General features: G+C 32.1%; 1 protein-coding gene across 2 annotated transcripts; it reads left to right on the top strand.

The window, feature by feature from the left end:
• The first annotated feature begins 841 nt into the window (after positions 1 to 841).
• On the top strand, positions 842 to 24,913 carry LOC124353641 (cytochrome c oxidase subunit 6B2-like). 2 transcript variants are annotated; one of them, XM_046803578.1, is made up of 3 exons: positions 842 to 967; positions 23,138 to 23,232; positions 24,641 to 24,913. In XM_046803578.1, exons 2-3 carry the CDS (start codon positions 23,144 to 23,146, stop codon positions 24,807 to 24,809), a joined length of 258 nt encoding a protein of 85 aa, XP_046659534.1. In that variant the 5' UTR covers positions 842 to 967; positions 23,138 to 23,143; the 3' UTR covers positions 24,810 to 24,913. The 2 variants fall into 2 exon arrangements, with proteins under 2 accessions (XP_046659534.1, XP_046659533.1); XM_046803577.1 differs by lacking the exons at positions 23,138 to 23,232; positions 24,641 to 24,913 and adding an exon at positions 8,012 to 9,495 and having other exon boundaries at positions 875 to 967.
• The last annotated feature ends 1,420 nt before the right edge of the window (positions 24,914 to 26,333 follow it).

Genomic DNA, 26,333 nt, shown 5'->3' with positions numbered 1-26,333 from the left:
TCCAATAAGAAGTTTTCTCTCCACTCCTCAACCCTAAACGTACGAGACGACATATTGTGATCTGGGTGGTGAAGTCAAACTGAGGCATGAGGTCACGGCGAAGGTCTATTACGAGCAAAAATAATCATCCCCGCAAATAGGATACATATACCCTCAGGACAGATTCTCACGTTGATCATCCGAGAAATATTCCATTTGCTCTGGTAGACCTCAGATTTCAAGTTCCTGACAAAACTCCAGAATGAAGCCTTGATAATTTAGGGAATATATTGTTACCCGGTTCACCTAAATTTTGTATCTCGTCTGTGTCCCCACCACTTGCTTATTTTGACCTAATACATTGAAAACGCCTAAATTACAATAAATAATTTGAATTAGGTTTCTGTTGTATTTGATATAGGTAGATCTTGATTTTGTAGAAACATAGGAAATTTAAACTTAGGAAAGTTATTCTTAATATATTATGATTATTTTGCTTTAACAAATTTGTCGTTTTGAAATGACAGTAACATTTTTAAAAGTAATTACTGAATATTTGTGTAGCTTCATTACAACATTCCTTTTTGGTGAACTCTGAAATTGATTTCATACTCTCCCATATATTTTTACAATGCTTACGAGTCATATTTCAACTTCAACAAATAAAGTTTAGACTGTTTAGGTATTTATGATTTAATTCCTAATATCACAATTTATTTATTCTATTTAAAAATTACACATTTGGTACTTGTTAGTAACATTATTGTTTACTGCTTTGAACACTATTTAATTTTAACAAAGAATTAATTATGGTTCAAGAATGAAGTATAATATATAGTATTACAATTGTTCAATATATAACTGAGAAATAGATTTTATTATGAAGGCAGTTTTTTTCTGTCCTGTGAGAGTGTCCTCCACTCTTATACTCCATTATCTGAAGTCGTCGGTTGCGTGAACTGGATTGTACCTATAATTTTGTAATCAGGTACTGTAAATATTCATATAATTTATAAAAAAATTGTTGCCTTAGTTTTGCTTCTTATAATTCAATACTAGTTTTTCATGTGCAGTGTAGATTTCTTAATGCTTCAAATAATTGGGCCTAGTCATGTTTAGGCCAGTTTTTTCTTTCTCTGAACGTTTTGGAATAACTAGGCTAATTTAGATAAAGCCTTATGTGGCTTAGTGAATAAGTGTGATAATTGAGTAGTTTTGACAGAATATTTTTTGATATACCTTGAATGAAATAGATTAGAACCTGTTCTTTAATATTTGGTACATAAATGGGCCATAATCTTTCTTAGTTTCCAAAATCCAATTAAAAAATGCAGTGATAAAGATGAAAATCAAAGCCCCTTACAGGAATTTGAAGCATTTTAGAAATTTTCTCCATGTTGAAACATGGATTCACCCCCCAGTAAAAAGGGTTTAACATTGGCTGATACTTCCATACATTTTAAATTTACTTTTAAAAGTTGAATTTAAAAAAAACTTAGAAATTGGATTATTATTATATTTCAGTCTATGCATCCTTTGATCATATTTGTCTCTACTACCTAGGCTATTTAGTCATCTAAATTAGGCTAGGTTGTACTTTTAACTGTTTCGTCCTTTTTGGTTAGGCTACATAAGACAGACAAGAAACACAGAGTATTAACTAAGAACATAACATTCACCAAATTTTGTATCTCGTCTGTGTCCCCACCACTTGCTTATTGACCTAATTCTACATGTGTAAACATTTTTAGCCTATTGCTTACTTAAGCTTATTCAAACTTAAGGTAATCTTAAGATCAGTTAAGTACTAGGGCCAGTCATGAGAATTCGATATTGTACTAGGTCTCGTCAGCTGTAGAACGCTTGGCCCGGTTTCATGTTTGTACCAGGGAGACATCTGTATTTTCCCTTACATGAACTTGGGTAGAGTACAATAAGCGAGACCGGTTTATATATCAACATTGACAAACAATATTACTTAATTATAACCATCAATATAATGAACCGATACCTACGAGTTTTGAACAATAACTAACGTATCAACTTTAAACACTTTTTCATTGTCTTGTCTTGTCTCAATTATATTGTCTTCTGTAGATAATAACACAGTCGATAAGTCGTGGATGACCTTGAAACGAAATTTAAAAAGTGGCATATCATGTGAGTATTTGTACAGAAGAAAAATATGATTTTATAAAGAGGATTCTTTCAACAACTTCTTAAGAATAGTTTGTCATTGCTACCCAGGGGAAAACATAAATAGTTACACATGTTTTGTTTTTTCTGTTATAAATATTTGTTATTATTTATTGGTTTTTTCCTATTTCCAGCTCTAATTATTGTGTTCAATCGTTATAGCCCCTTTATTATTTATGAGACTGCCACAATGTGTTTTATATGTACCTATTTTTTAATTCTAAATATGATGGTATTATGACTATAGATATGTTGATGTGATTGATAGACTCGTATTCAATATTTTAATATTAAGTATCCGTGATTATACTAATCCTAGTAAAAACCAGGTCCACTTATCATACTCTACCCTATTTGACTTTTAAATAAGGGACTTTGTGGAAATCAAAATAGTGGTCAACTTTAAAAAACTTAATGTAATTGAAATTTTAAAAGAATTATAAAACATGTTTTTCTTGGCTTCAAGATGGTCTGGTGCGGAATCCCCATTATGTGAACAACAATAGTCACATAGAAATGGAAGGCATGTTTTGGGTTGAGTGAATGATGTTTTGTGTATTTTCTCATCCACTGTAGTGAAAATATTTTAGAACCAGCAACTGGTGCTAATACTCAGACAGTTGAAATCTTGTGTAGGGCCAAAAAGTCACAAACCAGGTACGGTTTTCTGGAGAGGATGCTTTCAACACCCTGAAAACGGTTAATCGATGCTACCCAGGAGAAAACATTTAAATAGGACAAATTCAAAATGTTTATGTTTTTGTCAATGCATTATTATTTATAAGTTTTTCTGGGTAGGGTACGATAAGCGTACTCGGTTTTTTAAACCGAAGTATATAGTCATCGATATCTAATATTCGCGTCTCAAATCCTAGACTATCAATCGATATAAAAGTACCTATAGTCCTCAATAACAATCATATGCTTTAAATTAAAATATGAATTTAATATTTACAGTGATCAAACAAATTATTATAACCAAAATTAGGAAAACTGAAGACGACCGTATTTACTCCTCTCATAGTTACAGTTGTTTCTTTCCCACAAATTTCACATAATGGGTTTTTTGGTACAAGTCTAACATATTGAAGCCACGAAAAAGCATCGTCGTGTAGTTTTCTAAAATTGACTGCCATTTTTAATAATCAGAATTACGTATGTAAAATTGAAATATTATCCTAGGTGTATTATTTTAGAGTAGGTAATTCTAAGCAATATATGGGTTAACCTCGATTTTTCTCATATTACAATATAATATTCCAATAGTCAATTAGAAAAGGAAATGACTAGAATTTCTTGCCGGAAAGCAGTTATAGGGAGCAGGCAACTCATATGACAATATAATGTTCCAATAGTCAATTAGAAAAGGAAATGACCAGAATTTCTTGCTGGAAAGCAGTTATAGGGAGCAGGCAACCGCGAGAATTACCTATTAGTGATCAGGGGCACTGACGTGATCTGGGCTTCAAATTTTGAACTACTCGAGTTAATTTTTTTTCTAAAAGAGCAAGCAGCGCGAAGCGCTGCGCACCGGGCAAGCATCGTGCGTGATCTTCGTCTATACTGAATTGATTCAGGCCAAAGGAATGACACAGATTCCTTTACCAGATTTTTACGGAGATTTTGTATTGGGCGGATTATATTGGTTTACTTTGCTTTCCAGCATGTAATTATGTGTTTAAAATTGTTTTACATACATTACCTACATTATATTATAATATGTAATAACAATTTTAAAAAATTTTTAATAAAAAAAAGGATCACGCACAATGCCTGCCCGCTGCGCAGCGCTTTGCGCTGCTTGCTCTTTTAGAAAAAAAAATTAACTTGAGTAGTTCCAAATTTGAAGTCCAGATCACGTCAGTGCCCCTGATCACTAATAGGTAACTCTAAGCAATATATGACCGTCTGGCGGTTGCCTGCTCCCTATAACTGCTTTCCGGCAAGAAATTCTAGTCATTTCCTTTTCTAATTGACTATTGGAACATTATATTGTAATATGAGAAAAATCGAGGTTGACCCATATATTGCTTAGAATTACCTTAGAGTGTTTACAGCTGTTGATATAGGTTAAGTTAATAGTTCCAAATAATTAATCAGTATCGATTGATTATATCAAAGGTTATGATTAAGTAATATTGTTTGCCAATTTCGATATAAAAAACCGGGTCCGCTTATTGTACCTTACCCATTTTTCCTATTCCTGTTCTACTTGTTTTTTTTTATCGCTATAGTTTGATCATTATGGGATTATCACTATGTATTTTTCTATTTTTTTAATTTCAAACATGATATTATGACTGTAGATACATTGATATCGATTGATAGTCTTATATTCAACATACGAATATTATGTATCGATAATTAAAGTAATCGATTTAAAAAAACCGGGGTCCATTTATCGTACTCTACTCATGAACTCAGTAGGCCAGTAAATTAGTTTGTAGAGTACTTAAGTTAAAACTAACCCTGCTCATACTAGGTTGTACTCCTACTCATTTCAATGGGGGTTAATGCTTATGCTTCACGCCAAGCACGACTAAAGCATGTAGGACAATTTTGAGTTTTTTCAAGACTGTTGAGAACATTTTTAATTGAATAATTAATATCTCTCAGAAGAGAGCAATGTCTAGTTATGGTGGAAGTTAGCCCTCAAGCAGTCTATAGTTTTAAAATATATGCAGGATTTATTATCTATTTAAAACCCATCATGTCGTAAAACAACCACATAAACATTTCCTAAGGAGCACCTGATCGTGAAACTGCTGAAGAGATTATCTTGAGGATTAAGATACTAACTCTTAACCCTAGAAGTGTGGCAGGTACATATACGTGTTTTGAAATTCAAACGAGCATGCTATGTTAGTTGCATGTTATGTTTCATGTGATTAAATATAATAATCATCTTCAGACATCATAGTGATGATTATACCAATGGGCCCAGAATGTTGCAATTTCTGGGGATAATAACCTAAGTAGGTTGTATAAGATTTTATTTTGTACGTTTCATACATTTTTTGGCTCAACCCCAACAAATCTTATGTACTACCTAGGCCCACTTAAAAAATTATATGCTCTAACAATATGGTGTATTAAACATTCTAACATTGATTTTTTAAATCTTTTATAATTTTTGCATTGACTCACATTTTTAAACTATAGGCCTATTTTGTTAAATTACAAACAAGAATTTTCATATTTGGTTTTAATTTTGTATCATGTTCAGTTATGTGGACATTTCTTTTATCTAAAAAAGTGTAAAAATGAAAGTGTCCAAAAATAAATTAATATTTGCACTGCTTTTTAATACATAGCCACTGTTAAATAGAGCCTTCTAAATGAACCATTTTAAGTTGCAGCCTTAACCACTATATAGAAAAGAAAGCGATAATAAACTAATAATAGACAGAATAGTGCTTGAAAAAGAGACTAATGCTCAAATGGACTAATACTAATGCCTCAAGGTATTAGTGCGGATTATGACTCAGAAGGTGATACTTTTTCGGTGCCTGTCTCGTTCAGAATTCAGTATTTTGGTATTATTTTTGGAGGTCACTGCTTTTGGAAGAGTTTTTCTCACTGGGAACCCAACAAAACCTATATTATTAGAAAGAACAGACTTAACCTACTCTGAAAATTACATGCCATTATGACAATTGTTTCTTATTTTCTGCCTCCCAAAAACAAGCAATGTTGACAAGAAGGAGGCTACTCTGTCCCTATCTATTATTTGTTATAGGATATATAGCCTAAGTAGGTAAATACAAACTTACGTATTATAATTATAACAAGTGCTCACGTGATCTGAGGTAGGCCTACTATCTCGAAGGAGGTTTTTCTTTTACAGGATGGGCAGTCACCACGGATGCCCTGCTTAATGGCCAAGAGCATTTCCGATCTGTAATTTCTCAACCTCAGATCATCCAACTTTTTCAATATCAGATCACGTTGTACAATCTGGAGTGTGATCTGAGGTGGGAAAAGTGCTGATCGGAAATAGCCCTGACTATTACTGCGGGGTCCACGGTGTCCGATCAGGTACACAATGGAAGTTGCAAAAGATCGTGTGTACCCGATGGGATAAACGTCATCATGAACGTGTTAATATTATAAAGCAGTAAATTAGAAACAGTCACATTTAGTAATAAGACAAACTTGCGGTGAAGTGTAACTCTTGTTTAGGTTATATGCAAACATGTGTAACAAATTATGTCTAAGTTCAAGGTAAAATGAAGTGTTATAATTTTAACATCTTTATGTAATGGTTTCTGGTTATTATCATTATGTTAAATCAATCGTACCATAACATTTCATTTGTATTTATCCATAAACAAATAAAAAGAGAAATTACCGTACATTATAAAGGAAGTTAAAAGATCATTAAATGATTTTTTTTATTGAATACAAGAGGCCCATACATAATTAATGGCTATATAATTCCTATTTTTCTTTTCACTTAATCTAGTAATAGCATTTCGCCATACTTATAATTTTTCAATAGTATTTTATTTAATGAATTGACTTATTAAAATAAAGTTTTTACATTAACCCTTTGGGATTAGCATCAAATTCACATGATACTTGTCCTCGTCATCTGATGCTCTGTTTCTCGAGTCTGTGACTTATGACCTTGCCCTATCCTTCAGCTCCGTGGGCCACTCTTATTGGCTGGCTGTATTCCCATTCAGCTCACCAGACCATTAAGTGTGGACCACTATATTTTAAGACAGATGTACCTATAACTTAAATTTCATATTACTTGATTTGCTTAAAAGCAAATAATAAATAACCAATTGATAAAATTTCAATATTAAAGCTAATAAATGTTGTAAATTATTTGAAAATTTAATTTAAACCTCAGCAATTTAAAAAGCCGAAGGTCAAATACTGCTATTGGAGTAAAATTTATGTACATGGTTACGCAAGCACCGCGTGATGATGTAGAGCACAACAGACCACTATGTGTGGCTCGGGGAGCTAAGAAGACAACCAATATGAGACTTAATCCGAGCTGAGTGAGAGATAAGTTTAGGCCACATTTGTGACCTTCCAATCTCAAAGGGTTAACGGTTAATGTTTTGAAAAGAGTTTTATTTAAAAATAAATTATTGTTTATAATTTTTGTGAAGTGAATGTTGTATTATAAAATAAAAACATTTACGCATTGTGTATCTATGATGAGAAATATTGATTAAATGCTAATATTGAGTTAGCTCCATTTCAACTTTCACTTAGTGCAACATCTGAAACCAAACACTGTTATGCACAGATAGAGACTGAGTTTACATGACATAGAAATGGAGTTAAACTTAAACATTCAAATAAAAACATTTAAAAATTCTTTTTGTCAAACAATAATACAATTTTTTTTTGACCAAAACCTTTATTGGCTCAGTTTTGTTGTACGTAGTTCAAATTTCACTTTTGGTATATAAATGGAGACCTATAAAATTATATATGGTTTGATCATTGCCTACGTTTAAGATTTTCCAATACTTCTCATGGACCATCCCCTGAGTAAGTTTAGTGTTACTGTTGGCATCAGAAAGTTTAGTTCTCAGGTCATACATTCATGTGTATAATTTTGTTTTTATAAGTTTACTTATTGTATCAAAATGTTGTCAAATACACTAATGATACAATATATTTTCCTGTGTTTTGTTTTGAATTTTCTTCCAATAGAAATTTGTAAGACTGAAGTCCATTTTTAACAGGGTAATTTCTCTTTTTACCTCTTAGACACAGAATGTTTATAATGTATATATTATTATGTGGCGGTATATGGCTAGCGTGAGTCTTGTGTGAGACTTATGGGAGGCAGTGCTGTTGGTTGTAGGTGACGATGGTGTATCACAGGTCTTCTGGCGGCTCGTCGTCTTCCAAGCGACCAGTCAATGCCTTTGCCAATGACGGCAGCTTCTTGGAGATGTTCAAGAAAATGCAGGAGCAGCAAGCCCAAGGTTCGAGCGACGCTGGAGTAGCCGGTAACAGTAAAACGGAAGAACCGTCAAGTAGTACCGAGCCCAAAGAAGGTACTGCCGTTTCTGATATAAAAGACAGTTCTACGTCTAACGACACCAAACCCGCCTCTAGCAGCAAACCATTTTTTGTCGGTAAAAGGAGGGGTGGGAGATTTTTGGCGACCGGGAAGGTTAAAAAGCTTAAACCCGAAGGCCAGGAGGAGGAAGAGGCTCCACCTAAAGATGCCTGGTCGTTATATTTGGCCGAGGTGAAAAAATATAAGCAGACAACATGTGAGGAAGAAGGCAAAACGAGACCTCTTGTGAAATGAGTTGACTTGTACGTTAAAATGATTTTTATCTGTAAATATCTGACCAACTCTCCATGAGTTACAAGCCTTTACGTGGATTGGACATTTAAGTGTCATTAACATGATTGCTGAATGGACGAAATAGGTCTAGGCCTCTTATGTTTCAATCAGTTGACTAAATATAAGAGAGTTGTACAAGTTTGTTTCTATTGAATGACCTGTCTTGATTCACCAAGTGTATCCAAGGGTAAAATATTGTTAGTAATATCGATTTGCAAAATCGAATACGTAAAACTTTTTAACATTACATTTATAAATGAGTTATTTAATAATGATACAATGAAAGTTTTCTTTAGTAAAACTTATAAATAAACTATAAAATCTATAAATTAAATTCGTTAAAGTTCTAATTGGTTGTCTGACGATAAAGCAATTAACTACTTGGCCGGAAAATGAATTTTTAACACTAATTTACTGTTAATGCTATTATCTTTTAACGTTATACTTTTCTTTGCCTGCACTTTATTTAACCACTTCTATAGTATAAATATGTTTAAGTTTATTGCTTAATTAGATGACACCTACCCTATTATTTCTAATTGCCTGTAATTCAATATTTACATCACAATTATTTTGTTGATTAAGCTTATTTTGTTTTTCCACCAAGTAGTTAATGAAATTATTAAAGTTTGCTATGTGTTAACATTTACAAGTTAACTTCTTCATATTTTTTCCTCATTTGAATAAATATGATGTTCATTTCGAGTTTGAATGTTATAAATATATTATTTTAATAGTCTTTCTGGTAAAATATATTACTGTTTTTAATTTGTAAATTGTAATTGGTAAATTTTGTTATAGAATTTTTTTAAGTGGTCAATTTAATTTTGTAGAATTATTGAACATGTTTTAAAACAAATCACATTTGCCAGCACACAACTATTACCACTTAACATTCTTACAAATTATAAAGTTGAATTTGTTGGAAGCTGTAAAATAGTAATTCTGATTTGTACTTAGCTTGTACAATAAAACTGTTATTTCTTACACATAATGTATTTTATTTGTGCCGTTCTTGTTCAAGAGTCTAATATGATGAATATGATTTTCTGTTTCTTAGAAAACTAGAAAATTAAAATGCCAGAGGATAGCACCGTGAGTTTGCCTGTAACATTAGCGGCTGCGAGGTAAGCAAATGAGTCAACTACTTCTCCCTCAGACGAGCTGAGAGTCAAAACTCATTCAACCTATTCTTGAATATACCATGTTCTTGATCTATACTGTTTCCGATTCCAAACAAATTATCAACCGAATTGCGTGCCAAATCGGCGTTGTTCCGCTCATTTGCATGCCTCCAGCTTGAAATGTTTATCAGCTCTGATGAGTAAACCGGTGATTGTGAGTTTTAGGGATTGTGTGGTTAGACTTTATAAGTATACATAATAGATTGAATTTAACCTAATTATTTAATTTTTTGCATTAGTTGTAAAGTAAAATTCAGATGATAATTATGGTAGGATTAGGAATTGACAAGCTAGCCAGTTGTCAGCTTGTTTCTCAAAAACAATAATCGTAAAAATAACTTTGAAATTTTTGCAATGAGAATAAAACCTTATATTTCCTTTCTTTCAAAACCTTATACTTCAATACAGATTAAGAATAGGTTGTATAAAGGACATTCAGAAACATTAGAAATCTTATAATGTAGATTATCATGTTAGCTATTCCCCCAATCGTACTCAAGTCTTAGCGGTACCAAAAACAAATTAATTTTCTATCTTATTAGTGTCAAGACGGAAATCCCCAAGCCTGCTCAATTTAACCACTGCTTTTTTAGGAATAACATTCATAAAAAATCATTTATTATTTTAATATCTTTTTTTAAACTAAAATTTAATAGGCTTCCTGTAACATGTTAAACAAATTTTTTTAAATTAATAAATGCAGATATTCATGTAAACTGTTAACATGTATTTAACAAGTACCAAGTATTATTACCAAATTACAAATAAAATTTTTACTTAATCAACAATTGCCTGCCAAGCAGCAGTGCAAATTAAAACATTTCCTATAGTATATTATTTTAAATGTTATAAATATGTCACAATGAGCATATTTCTGAAACTTGAATTTTGTTTATTATTGTGCTTTTGGGCAAAAAATTATTGTTTTCATATTTCTACTGCCTTTTGGTGTTTATTTATTTGTTTACATTTGCATATTTAATTATTACTAAACAAATTTTATAAAACCAAACATGGAACCACAATATTAGTGGCATGCTTTAACCCATTGGAGACTGAGATTTTAACGCTATTGTGACAACCCAGGACTGAGTTTTTTTTTTGTTTAAAAAACGTTTAATAGTTTTTTTCAGTTATGGTGGTATAACTTACCTGTAAAAAGTTTTTGTTGTGGAATTCATGTGTGGTATATATTTACAAATAATTACAAAATACATTTTTACTTTTTTTAGTATTTATTTACTGTATGAAAAATTTCAAAACAGTTCTCCAAAATGTAAAGGAACTTTACATTTTTTTACATTGGTAAATTGTTTCTGATCGCTTTCCGTGATCATAACACACTTTACATCTTTTGGATGGTCTAGCTTTGTTTGTTGGAGGAATTTTTTTCAATGAAATGTCCCCATTGTTTACATTGTAGCCTCATTGGTTGGTCTAGTGAAGGCCTCCCTCCTGTAGGCCTATCAGGAAGCTGAACTGTTGATAGTAACTGGTCAACAATGTTTAGCCTAAATTCTGAAAGATGAATTTTCTTTTTAGTGACCAAGTTGTGTACAATACTAGCATTACATAATGCAATATCAAAAAGGTAAAAAAAATATTTTTTTGTACCCTTTGGCACTCCTACGCATTACTGGAAAGGAGGAAAGTTTTTGGTCCTGCTTGTCTACCCCACACATATACTTGTTGTAATCTACAACAACATTTGGTTTGAGGCTTACTACTGGATTTTGTTTTCTACTTTCTCGCTGAGAAGTTACTTCTTGGAAATCTGGTCTCTCGTGGTATGTTGAAAGCATTGTCACATCCTTCCTATCTTTCCATTTCAGACACAACATGTTATTACTTGAGCGAAATGTTATTTCTCCTTTCTTCAGTTTTTCTTTTTTTTATTTCCTTGGGAACATTTTTTCTATTGGCTCTCAATGTACCAATGCAATAAGTATCTCTGTTTAGGAGCTCCAAAAAAAAGGTTTGGCGATGAATACCAATTGTCCATAAACATAAGTCGACCTTCACCAACTAAGTCTTCTGTCATTGTCAAAACAACTTGTTCACTAACTAGCATTGTAGTGTCATTGGTAATTTCCTTCCCAGTGTATATCTTGAAATTGTAGCAGTACCCTGTTACAGAATCACATACCTTATAAATCTTAATTCCAAACCTAGCCCTTTTTGAAGGGTTTGAATTGGATGTAGGCTAACCTTCCTCGGAAGGACATCAAACTTTCGTCAATACAACAAAACTTTCCAGGTTTGAATACCCTTTTGAATGATGACAAAAGTAATTCAACAACTGGTCGGATTTTCCTTAGTTTGTCAGTTTGCAGAAGTGAGGATGAAAAGTGTAAGTATCTAGAAATAGATTTGAATCTGTCGCGTGGACATAACCTCACTATAGATAGGACAATGAATTATTTGTCTGCGAGACCAATAGTCAGTTACTTTTTGTTTTGGGTTTTGTGACATCAAAACAACAAGGCTAAAGTAAGCCTTCATTTCATCCTTGGTTACATCAGTCCAATTATTATTAGGCCTAACATCACCTCCACCAAGAAATTTTCTCCCTAGCATACTTGTTAGTTTCACTTACAACTTTATCCCAGAACTCATTGGTTAGAAATTGATTCAATACATCTAGCTCTTGTACAATCAGCATTCAATTGCCTGGAAACAATTGGGATTTATACCTGAATTTCCAGTAAAGTTGATTTGCCTTACTGTGTTTGTGTCATTTGTCCAGGGTCCAAGTTTGGAGGTTAGGCCTATTGTCATTGTCGTCATCGTCATCACTACTATCACTTCGCCCGTCATTGTCACTGATTTCATCATTATCGTCATTGATATTCACAGTTTCGCCATCTAAATCACACTATCACTATCACTTTCATTCAGTACATTATCCACATACGCAGATAACTCCGACGAACGGAGAAACACTTCATCGCGAGACGCCATGTTGCTCGACTGATCGCTGTTCTATTGCAAACAGTTACGGTATTCAGGTTTATGTTCGGTTTTTGCATTCAGTTTCTTGTATTCGGATGTTAGATACCGAATAATACGATTCAACTATCGATCGCTTGTTGGTGAACGGAATAACCAAACAAATAACCGAGAATTATATCGATTGAACAAATCCCAAAATTCATGACGGGGACACTGTCCGTCATCCGTCTTTACGCGCTGTATACATGATGACGGGCAATATACGTCATCCGTCGCCAATGGGTTAAAAACATACTTTTCTGAACCTATCATTTTAGTCAATGTTGTCTTAACCAATGATTTGTAATAGTATCTAATTATATCTTTTCAATTAATTTTCTATTACAAAATAGAATACAAAGCATAACAAATATTATTTATCATGAAATTTAAAAAAAAAGTTGAATGTATGGATTGATAGCCTGCTGTGCTGGGCTAAGTAATTTCAAAAGTTTGATATACTTTGACTTAAAAGTAAGGTAATCATTTTAAAAAATTGCCCTTTGCAATAACGCCTAATACTAAATTACCGCAATTGTATAAAACTATTATAAATTTACTGTATTTAAGGGTGAATGGTAGAGAGGGCGTATAGTCCTAATTGTGCCTTTTTAATAAAGGCATTTTTCATTTCATTCCAGAATATGTCTGTATTTGACCGTTCTTTCATAAATAATTTTTCTCATTGGTAAAATTTACAAATATTTTGCTTCCTGTTTTGTTTGAGTATTATGTGTGTATAATGTAAAGATTGTGGTGTATGGGCTCCAAGAAATGATAGATGGCTTCAGGGGAGGTGTTAGATAATTTATACATAAAAGACTTGTAAACATAAAATATTGATCTGTTCCCACCAATGTTGGCTTGAAGTTTTAGAATGCTAGAGACTATTAATAAGTTTTTTGACCTCGTATGATATTGATATGTTCCTTGCACACACTTAAAAACATTTATATTTAGTTTGTGTTTCCTAATAGTGGTACATGTGGAAGAAACTTTTTTTTTTTTTTTTTTGCCGAGGTAGCAAAATCTTTGCAACAGCACACAACCTTACCATTTTAGTTTGACTTGAGTGCAAGTGATTTCATTTGTCACTGTTATTGTGTTGAGCTTCAAAAATAGTCATAAAAACTGAAAATTTGTATTGCTAATCAATAGATTATTAGTTAGCAAGCACTAGAGCTAGTCCAAATGTCTTTTACTTTCTGGACAACCCTTGAGAGATTTCTGCTGGAGATATTTACTACTTTTAATATATTCCATATCTTCCGAGGGCAAGAAAGATTTTTTTAAGAATAAACTAATACAGGCTAATGTCAGTTTACTGAACCATTTTCTGTTTAACAAATTGCTCAGGTGTCTTGAAATACAGTATGTACTAAAATTCAAAACTGTTACGTACATTCTGCTTGAAGCAACTTAAAGAAATTACAAAATTACGTGAGCTGCTTACATACATAAACAAGAACTATTCTTGTAGTATTTTATTAATAATTTATGGCAGATCTAGTAATAATTGGTTTAAAGAAATATATTTACAACTCTGGTGTCATCTCATTTTATACACAAAATTCCTTATTGCTACTTCTCATATTCATTGTTGTAAACCTTTCTAGTCTGTAATCTGGTGTAAGAATTCCACGTTCTGAGATTCCTCAGCACATCATCATGCATGACAAAAAGACTATTCTTCTGAGACGGAGACAGAATTAATTTTCATTAATATTTCTTTAAAGGGCTTCACTTCACTTGGCCATAATGTACTGCCAACTTATGCTAGCTTCCGATAGTGCTGTACACTTGCACTCTTCAATACAATTTAAAAAAGTATATCATGCAGCCCAGTTATTAAAAAACACCACAGTGCTGCTGCTGTTTTCCCATAGTCCTCTAAGTCTCCTATACCGATATAATATGGATCCAGATATTTTTATCACCTAAATGAAAAAATATCTCAAATTTTGGTTAGCAACATAGATGTCACTAAACTTATTTATGTTAATAGACTAATTTAACGTCAGACTTGTTATTAATAAAATGCTGAATGTATTACAGTGTAACTGATGTAAAAACATTCTACAAGATTGTAAACTAATTCTACAATTGTAAGATTTTTGTTTAAACAATTTCAGTACAAAAAATAATGTTTTGCATGGGAAAAAATTGGCCGATTTAAAATGTTATATATTTTCTCTCAAATAAGTAAAATATATAATTTTTTATAAAGCTGTACTTAACTGAAAAGTTTTCATTTTTTTCTGGACTGTAAATCATTAACACTTTGTCAGTAAATGCTGCGTTACACATCGTACATAAAATAGTGCTAAGAGATAAAAGGCATCAGTGTATATATATAATGTCAATATACAGAATATATATGTATGTATAAATTTTATTGTATGAGATTACGTATATAACATACCTTTACGGTAGCAGGGAAATTCTGGTTAAGTAGTAGTGGAGTGAGTATATTTTATTCATAAATATTTGTTGAAATTATATAAATATATATTGAAACATTGAGTGAACCATGGCTATCACTGAGGTTTTTGGTTCACACCACATCAAACACAATTGAGATATTGAAATATTTTGGCTTCCTGTGCAGACACCAAGTCATAAAAAAAACAGCCAAGAAAAGTCAGTTATGTACATCCGCTTATAAATATGAGTGATGTGCTGCAGTGCTTTATTATGATTGGCTGAAGTTTTTACCAATCAGCAATTAATGACTTATTTATCACAAGCTACCAGTTCTTTTGTAGTATTAGATGTTTTGTTTCTCCAACCGCCTGGGTGACATCTAAATGGAACTTGGGTAGACTCTAAGCATATGCAGTGAAGTCGTGTCTTTTATTAGTCTCAAACAATTCTTTAATTCTTGAGTAGGCTTCAATACTGATTGTATAACCTACTTTTTAATATCCTGCCAATTTCATCAGTCATTGGTTGTAAGAAAGATAGGCTAGTTTTGAAACATAAGACAAAACTGTCCAAAATGTATATGATTATGATGTATGGACATTTAAGGCTGCAAGGTAGATCGGCTTAATTTCTACAGCATATAAAAGCAATGCATGCAAAACGTTAAGTTTAAAACAGCAAAGGTATTCAGTTGTACAGACAGGAAACTAATACACATTATTAAATTTAAATGGTCAATCTCGCCATCATTTAACTCAGAAGTTTAGAGTATTGAATTAATTAATTAATCCTTGCTACGTATGTATAGATTATTAAATTAATTAATTAATCCTTGCTACGTATGTATAGATTATTAAATTAATTAATTAATCCTTGCTACGTATGTATAGATTATTAAATTAATTAATTAATCCTTGCTACGTATGTATAGATTATTAAATTAATTAATTAATCCTTGCTACGTATGTATATCAGATAGTCATAAAGATTAAGCAATATAGAGAAGTGGACATTATACATTACATTAGACGATAATGGGTAAACTATATCATAGATCAATAAAGCATTTGAAAATCAAATTACAAAAATATGAGTTGTAATTAGATTCCAATCAATATGAAGACCATAAGAAACTCACCTATCTTCACTATATCCAAGGAGCGATTAAATATATTGATAGGATATTAAAAAGACATAATATCAAGACAGTATTCAAGTGTGTGTTTTTTTTTTTTTTTATTATTATTATTGTTTGGATTTAGTAAACTGTTTGTCTGGAGTGATATCCCATGTATTTGAGACATTATGTATTGGTGAAACAAAACATATTTAATATTTACATGAGCATGTGAATACTTTAGACAAACAAAACCTTAGGATATAAAAAATTCTGCCATTTCAGAACATAGCTACAAAACTTAATATGATAATAGAATATGACAAAACAAAAGTACTTAATAGCTTTTCACAATTAGCCACTGTTAATAAGAGAAACTGTAGGAATAATAAAAAAATAAAAAACTGTATCAAATTATCAAAAAATTGGCAGCCTGTGATAAGAATTCATGATTGCTGATTGGTTGAATTTCAGTCCATCACTGCAGCTAACCTCTCCCCTCATCTTGGTGATAAACAGGTTTGTTTCACTATCTTTGCCTCTTTCAGTTTAATGACCTTTGAATAAAATAGTCTTGAAGTTTCTTATGATTTTTATTTGTTTAGTAATGTTTCGATGTGGTGTGAACCAGAAACTTTAGATGATAGTCATATATTGAAGTGGTACACCAACTGACGTCAGTTCTTGCACTATTTCATTTACAGTGTATTTGGCTTACAAGGTGTCAATATAATATATGTATTAATCATTGGGATTTTTGAAGTGTGTTTACTGATATTGGGTTTGCTTGTGAACTGTAATTTCATTGTTGAGCTTTGTGCAAGATAGCCTAGATCTTCTAAGTGATAATTAAGAGTAATTTATATTAAGTATAATATTCTTTATCATAATGTACCAGTAATAATACTTCTAGTTCCTTAGCATTAAGCATCTACAATACATTGTTAACAGTTTTGGTTCAACTTTGAGAAATGTCCTGTGGTTTGCATTCTATTCCAAACAAGAGTTACACATGGTTAGGTTTAGTTAAATTCCACCGTGTTTGTTGAATGAGTCAGTTTTTTTAATTTTATTTGTTATGAAAATATATTTCACATAAATTAAAAAAATGTGTTTTATTTATTAACATTTTATCCCTTTAATTTATAATAGTGTTTATTTTTGTATTGAATTCCATTACAACAATGTTTTAAACTTTTTTTATTGACACTGAACATACTTCTCCAATTCATACATTTCACTTAGTGAAAATATGACATAATTTTTTTCATAAAAATTACTTTTAGGGGCAGATGATACAATCAACTCCCGCCAATCATGTTCAACCATTGTATTGAAGTGTTTTTCAAGTTTAATATTATGTGTACTTTCAACCTCTGATTTGATGTTATCTGTATGAATTAGGTTTATAAAGTTGTTAAGTTTAATATACTAGGAGCTGATAGCCGGTTTGCTATACTAGGAGCTGATAGCCGGTTTGCTATACTAGGAGCTGATAGCCGGTTTGCTATACTAGGAGCTGATAGCCGGTTTGCTATACTAGGAGCTGATAGCCGGTTTGCTATACTAGGAGCTGATAGCCGGTTTGTGTTATATAAGTGTACAATAATGAAAGAGGAATTTGCTCCGAGTAAGATTTATCATCAGCAACATTAATTTTGGTGGAGGTTGAAATTGTATGGTATCAAAAATGTTCTCGGATAGAATTTCTTTAGCTAATACATTTAAAACCAACTGTCGAAACATGTAATCATCATATATAAAATTGATATTTTTAGGCCCTTTAGATCTAGTCATTGGGAAATTCCTCCATGGAATTAAAGAGAAAACAAGATCATTTGGTTATACAATGCACATTGACTCTCAGTTCCTAGATTAAAATATAAAAAAACTACATTTCTCTCCATTTTTTAAAAATATTTAAACTCATGTAAACAATTTTTGATAAATTAATTAAACCGTTTTGAAATGTATACTTTTCCATATATATTTTTTTGAAATATTGGGGTGGCCTTCCAATAAAATTATTGACTTATCGAAATCACAATGCAAATTTACTATACAGAAATTTGTTGAAGAGGTCCATAATGTTGAAACACACACACACAGGTTGTAGTGTTGTGTGTTATCTCAAGTCCCTATGTTTTGATGTTTGTTTAGTAGTAACGATATATTTATTTCCAGTTTCAAAATAACATTATTTGTTATTTTTCATTATTTTCTACTGTATATGTGTAACCACATAAGTTAAACGTATCCAGTGCACTAGTTTGGTTTTGAAGTGTCAAATGGAATCAGCTTTTTAATGTCATACATTTATCAAATTTCATTTAAAACAGTCGCAGCATAGTATGTAGTATTCAAGAGTTTCATAATTAAGTAGTGCTTTCAAAAAGTAAACCACAACATCGGTAGAGGTACCGTGCAATGCTCTAAATAACATGTTCTTCCTACAATTTCATGTCCGGCTTGCATGACTTTGATCTATCCCTCCATTATATTAGACTGGACATGCCAGGGTGTACTTTGTATTTTATAAAATTTGCATAAAGCTTGTACTTTTTATAGCAGTTTAGAAAAACCCTTTCAAATCAGCCAAAATGGGGTGTTATAGAAGTTGCTATATGGCCAGTTGGAGGGTTAAGGCGTGTTATAGACCCAAGAAGCGATAATGAAATACAGTAGAGCTCCGCTAATCCGAACTAATTGGGACTGAACACTGTTCGGATTCACGGCAGGATAAGGAATAGGCAGGTTTCATGAATAAGTATCAACATATGAAAGTCTGAAGGGAAGGATCAGTGTAATCACACTCAGGCATGGCAAATGTCCTTGACCTCACCTTACTATACGCCGAACAACACATTTTATCAACACCAAATGACGTTATGTTTATAACAGCGGAACATTGCATCCTGAAGTCAATTCACTGCACTTTGGCCGAAAAAAATCACTGTCTTCTCTGTAAATTAGTTTGGTGTTTTCCTCAAACCTAGGCTCTAAGCACAGGTATATCTTTATTAAAAGTCCTTGCACAGTATATTTTGTTTAACTATAAATGTGTGTTTTTTCACTGACATATTTCTAATTTCTTTTAGTTTTAGAGTTAAAAATTGGAGATTTAATGATTTTTTTTTTATATATATAAAAAAGTGTTTTAATTTTTTTTTTCCTAACTCTGTTCGGAATGGTGGAACTCACTGTATCACATAATTCTATATGACATTTTAACAGTGAAGTAATGCTTTACAAAACACAAATTTTTATTTGACTCTACTTCAGAAGTTTGTAATGTCGTGATATGAGGATTCTAATGTCCTACTTAGTGTCGGTAGTAGTAAGGTGAGTACAGAAAATGGAAGTAGTAATGGACAGAAGTACGAAGTAACTAGTGCACAAGAGTAGCCAAGACAGTAACAATCTCTCACCTTCAGGTGTTTGTCTCTCAAAGCTGTACTGCAGATGTTATAGATAACATTGTTACAATTAATTATAGAGCAACTTTTGCAATGGTGGGTTAAGGATTGCTGTTTTTACATTAATTTTAAAAGAATAGAAGTTTTCTGACAGGAAACACTGAGCAAGGAACCCCCTTCCACTATCTATTGCTTCTCCTTGTATTTCGAGTTTATTTTCTCAACTCTTGGTTAATGCGATTACTGAATCCTCTCATTGTTCAAAAAGGTAAGAGAAGAAATGTTCTAGCTTGTACTTTAGTTAACATTCGACACATATTCTATGATTATATTACTCAGCAACAGCACATTAATCCACTGGCCTTGTGTTGTAATCACCACTGCAGAGTTAAATAAAAGTTTAAGTATTCTGACTACTGCTGTCCAATTTTGTTGAAAATGTAAGCAATTAGTTTGGAAGAAAATACCTGTTACAATTGATGTGATAAACTTTAGAATGTATTTTAGAAATCGACTTTAGAATGTATTTTAGAAATCGATATTAGATATTCATGCTTGGCTTTTTTTTCTAAAAACACTCAAATTATTTCATAGTTTTTCTAGTTGTAGCCACACTATTGGTACAGAATTATTAGTTTTTATAAATTGCCTAAATTTGAGCTGCAACGAAAGCGCACAAAAATTGTACTTTGTAGTAAAAAAAATGAATGTTACAGCTTTTTGTCTATATTTAGCAGACACCTACATATATTGGTTATTTTCAGTAAGAACTTTCACTAACAACTTAACCCTTGAAGTGCTAAAAAATATTTTGGTCTGAAAAATTTTTTAAAATTCTGTTTTTACTAAAGTTATTTATTTTCTATTTCTTGAAAGAAGAATTAATCAGGAAAAAACAAATATTTTTTTAAAAAAGTACCATTGGTACTGTGATTGCAGTTTACACAAAGATGCGGCGCCGTATGGCTATAACAACATGCCGTGCTGAGCATTGTCACTCGAAAGAAAAATAAAAGTTATTGCTCTAGTTATTGACCTATTTTTAGTGCAACACAGAATCTAATTTGCTTTGTGATGGTCATAAATCATACGAATTTCAACACATTAACTGCACTTTCATTGAATTTAATATACACATTAAGCTAAAAAAAAAAAAAAAAAAACAGAACGGACATGTCCATATGCCGCACTTTAAGGGCTAAACTGAAGAGTGAATTTTTCATGCCAAACCCCAATTTTTACCATTTATATAAAAATTGTTAATCTGCTATTTAAAAAAGTGATTTACTTCAAACTTTGGATACTAGTAGCTCTAAATGCATGTGTTTTGGAATAGAACAAACCCACATCGTATTTGGTTTCTACAGCACAATCTAAAAGTTCATTGTATAACTTCAGATTTTTTTATGATTAAGGCTGTAACTTTTTCATTTGGGAATATATTAGCCTACTCAGAACTCAAAATGGTAGAATAAATGCAGAAAGTTGCTTATGGCACTTCAAAAAAGATTATTTTTCAAAACTTTATAGTGAGTGACGTCTCTTACAGGCATACTTAAAAGTCTCCAGAGACATTAATTTTTGGTGCACTAATCTCTTCCTTATTTATTGCTGTTTTATTTGACAACGGCAACTTATGAAGACAACAAGGAAATACGTGATATATAAAGAAACTAATTTTGTATTAAAATTCATGACTTGAAGCAAGTGTCCTTCAGTGCTTAACTGTTGGTCACAAAATTAATTTTTTTTTACCAAAATAGTTTAATTTAGTCTTGGTACTAGAAATCGGCTTTATTATATAAAACATGTTCGTGTTTTATATATATCTGAAATGTTTTAGTTTTGTACACAATGTTATGTGGTCAATTAAAAAAACTCTTATTTAACGGAAATTTGATTTGCAAACTAATAATAACTGATACAACATAGTAAAAGGACCATACAGAAGGTAGCACATGAAAGGACTGCCCTTTTTTGTCCCTTAACCCTTTAAGGAGTGCGTGTAAACTCTACATAATGAGTAAGGACGTCATATGACATTTAGCCTCTGTATTGTTGTATTATCGTAAATGCAATGCTATTTCTGATTACTGAAGTATATTTGTCTGTAAAGTGGTTCCATCTATTGGCAACATACTTAACTTCCATGTTTTTGTTCGCATTCACTTGTAATCTGATTTTACCACCTGATAGAAACCACTGACTCAAGGTCGTGTGGTGCGCGCATCACTTTGCTATCAGTATATGTCGCAATATTATACTAGCCATTCCTTGTATACTGCACACTGTGGCCATATTTATCTTTTGAGATTGACTTATATTCAACCATATCTAGCTTGTTACTGTAGTCCAAATGGCAGACAATATTGATCGAGGCTGTCATAGTGAGGAAATAAGACATTTGATTTTGAAAAAGTACTGAAATATCGACTTGTGGAAAATGTAGTCCTTTTTTATTAAGCTTTAAAATGTAAATAAACATTTTTTAAGAGATTTTTAAGTTTTTTATTGTTTACTCTCGTTTTGGTAACTTTTTGGATTCCATCCTGTACTCATTTTAGCTTATCAAAAGAAGACCTCATATGATGTCCGTACTCCTTAAAAATTAAGAAAGAGATAATAAAGCCCTTTCTTTGGACCAAGAGGAGCTTGTGTACTAAGTTTACATCTCTAGAACCTTTCTATTGGATTGACCATTGACCTCTTAACCCCAATATCGATAGCATTCTTCCTTGGTCATGTTCAGTGTTACAAGCGTCTAGGATCTCTCTGTCAATAGTCATCGCACAGACGGATTCATAACACAATTTCAAAAAGACCCTGTCAGGATTATTACACCAGTGAGAGCTGTGAATGAGGGTAAGAGCAAGCGCCCATACATCAGCTTGCATTAAACATGGAATCCAATACCATTCATTGCAGTGTCTCTGAATATGTTGTCATTACATTCCCAATCTATTGGACTAATTTAACACCAGGAATGTCTGGAACTAAGATCACACCGTAGTGTAAAATTTTTTTTAATGCTATAAAGTCTGTTATATTAACAGTTTAACAAAAATATCTTGAGAAAAGGTCAAAATAATAATCAACCATTCATAATTGTATTTCCGAACACGGCTTCACTCCACTTGTAGTCAAATTTTCCTCTTGGATAATTTATTTCGTTAGAAAAAGATTAAGAAGAAAACTATTTCCTCCACAAAAAATATTAAAACAGTTTGTGTCTTAGAATTTGTACACAGTTCTCAAGTTCACTTAGATGTTTCCAAATAATGAAAACTATTATAAAGTATTTCACCATTTTTTTTTATATATATATATATATATATATATATATTCACTTAATTGTATAAATTTTAATGTAAAAACCCAAGCTGTGAGAATGAATTGTGTTATGAAATTTTTGAGATATATTAATTGTGTTTTCATTATAAAATGTGTTTCAAATTTGTCAGTTTCAAACAAAAGTACAAAAATATGTGTTTTGTTACAGAAGGATATGCCTACTGCTATAATGGCTGCCTCGTCTTCCACCAAACTGGAAACTGCTCCCTTCGACCCTCGCTTTCCCAACACCAACCAGACGAAGTAAGTGACTTATTGTCTTGCAAGTTCTGGATGTAGCTCGAACGTAAAGACCTACGTTTTTATTAGTGACTGGAGAGGATTCATTAACTCAGGGCTGTTTTAATTTCAGGAGCCGAGAGAAATTTTGCATTGTGTAAACACTCAATCTGAATTTTCTCAAAATAGATAAGGAATTTTCCCTTTGATACCCTCCCATTTCAACCTTCAGCAAAATTAGTGTGGCTAACGTTAAACTTCTTTCTTAGAAATATTCTTCTATCGATTAAAGAAACAAAATCAGATTGTCTGCTTATACAGCACAAATTGGCTACTTGACTATTATAAATAACAGTGATTAACACGTTCGCTGCTAAAAATCCCTACTGTATATGCAGACATTTTTTAAATATGTTTTTACTTAGTTTTGGATGGAATATGATATAAATAAATAAAAATTATTCATGTCACAAAAATTATCACTCTCTCCCATTTTGGGAATGCCGTAACTGTGGTTACCATTAGCTCCTGGGGACAGACTTCCTTGCCAGCTGGTAACTAGTTACCGCTCGCACTAGGGAATGCCCTTTTATGGATTCCAAATCAATACATCGTAGCTAAGTGAAAAATCGTGTAGATGTGAAAACTAAAATGAATGTAAAAACTTTATAAAAATGTGTAAAAGTTCATATAAATCTCCGCTAACTCACTCAAATTCAGTTATTTTTTTACAAAATATGTGGTCAGTAATTATAACAAAATATATTTAAATGTTTACTTGAAATGAAACAAAAAAATATTGTAGTACATACGTTTATAAAAATGTATTCCAATCCGGTTGTGAGCACTCCATTGGGGTGGGTTGGTCTCGTAATCAGGATCCTCAACTTCCGAGTCTGTCTGGTACTCCATATCGTCCATGTTGTCATCCTCGTCGTCTGAACTCAATACTGGCTCTGTTGTACGCTTAGAACTTGGTTGTTGTACACCACTTGGTCCCGAGGGAAGATCCATTGTGTTGCACAATCACTTACTACTATAAAAACTTTAAAAATCATTCAAAATAATGAAAAAGTCTAAAGTGAAGACGAAGTGCATAAAAATGTGGGAAAAGTACTTCCCGAGGAGCGAGAAATGCAGCGTTGTGATAGCTCGAGTGCTGGTCGCACACTGACCTCATTTCAGAACAAAGGCTCTGTGGTAACCGTAGTTACCGCCCGCTCCTAGCGCAGCGTAGCAGTGGTAACCAGAGTTACCGCCCTCAGCAAACGTGTTAAAAGTACTTCAATAATTAAAAATTAGTGGTTTTTGTTATAAGTTATTAGCAATATTCTTATTACTCATAATAGTAATACAGCTAAATTATAATATAGCTTCTCTGCATAATAAGAGGAGCAAGTAGACGTAATTGCTTATCAATGTTATGTTGTAGGTACTGCTACCAGAGTTACCTTGACTTCCACCGTTGCCGCAAAGTGAGAGGAGAGAGCTACGAGCCTTGCAACTACTTCAAGCGAGTGTTCACGTCAATGTGTCCACATGGCTGGGTAGAGAAGTGGGACGGACAACTTGAAGAGGGCACCTTCCCCGGAAAAATCTAACGTGCTACTACACAACTAGCTGCATTTAGTGATCAGCGGAACAACTAGCTCCTTATTTGTGTATATGTTATTGAATTAAATTAAACCGATTCCTTTTGTTTTTATTGTTATTGTATTATTGTAAACCCATTTCTAATAACTACACAGAGTGAGAGGATTGTAACATTTGTAACCCATCTGGGTCTCATAAAAATTGAAATTTAGGGTCATATGTAAAATAAACCAATTTTAAAACACAATTTTGTATCCTAGTTATTTAAAATAATTAAGAATTAAAATAACATTTTTAACCTGTGGTGTCATTTATTCTCGCATAATATGAATGCGTTCATATACATTTCCCTTTCTCAAAATTGTTTGAACACAGTAACGTCTGTTAAATGTGATAGTAAAACCAATTTGCACGGTAGTTTGAGGAATATTTCCTAAGAAAGAAATTGATCAGCCACGCTAATTTGTGGGCGGAATAGGAAGGTATCAATATAGGTGTATTAAGTTTTTTTATCCATTTTATTTTTCCTAGCTTGATCCACTAAAAGCTTGAAAAATATATAAGAACGAATTATTTCATATGCATAATAATTAAACATTACATAGATTTTGTGTGCTTATGCAATGCTAATTGGCTCTTGGACTCTGGGTTCGATTTGTGTGTACGGAATGATTCTTTCTCTCCAAAGGAGACCTCTTGCAAGGATTCTAAATAAAATGTTCAATGTAAGCAAGGTGGCTTATATAATTGTATAATTATAGTTTTATAGTGTGATTTTATAATTGTTTGAGACATTTTGGCAACCTTAAACAAGTTAAAATGCAAAATTTTACATTTTTGCCTTTTGGTACTTGAGGCTTTTAAAAACCCAGAATAAGGTCAATTTTGGTCATGTTTAAGTTTTTTTTAAAGTAAAAAAAAAAGTAAAAAATGTCTTATTTTACCAGGCGAAGTTAGGGCTAAGAAGCCCTCTCTAACACTTAACGCTTACGTTGTTTTTTAAACAACGTAGCTAAAAAACTATTAAAGCTAAAGAGCTCAAATTTACCAAACTACTACTACTCCATTCATAATATATTTTTGTTAAATAAGAACCCAGTTATGCCCCATTATGAAATTTTGCTTATATGTTATCATTTATAGTCTAAATAACATAATTTATCAAAAAAAATTAAAGGGGACATATTTTAGATTTTTCAAAAACATTTTGGAAGGATTTAAAATATACAAAACATAGACATCTGATACATCAAATTAAAGAGCATTTCAAGTGGAAAGAATGCCACAAATTTTAGTTCATTAGCTGTAATAGTTTTTTTGCTATGTTGTTTAGGGGAAAAAACTAAAAGGCAGAAAAATGTTGCATTTTAACTAGTCTCAGTAGGTGCAACTTCCATAAAAAAAACCCCTTAGAATCTGAGAGGTAAGGTCCAGACCGTTTGGTTGATTTTACACGGAATGAACCAGATTTTTTATTTTAGGGCTCTTAGGGAGAAGAGGGGTTTATCCCCCCTCCCATAGGTACACTACTG

This window comes from Homalodisca vitripennis, chromosome 2 (genome assembly GCF_021130785.1).
Source record: "Homalodisca vitripennis isolate AUS2020 chromosome 2, UT_GWSS_2.1, whole genome shotgun sequence".
In the NCBI taxonomy this organism is placed as follows: domain Eukaryota; kingdom Metazoa; phylum Arthropoda; class Insecta; order Hemiptera; family Cicadellidae; genus Homalodisca; species Homalodisca vitripennis.
The sequence above is the reverse complement of the archived record's forward strand: the minus strand, read 5'-3'. Positions and strand labels throughout refer to the sequence as shown.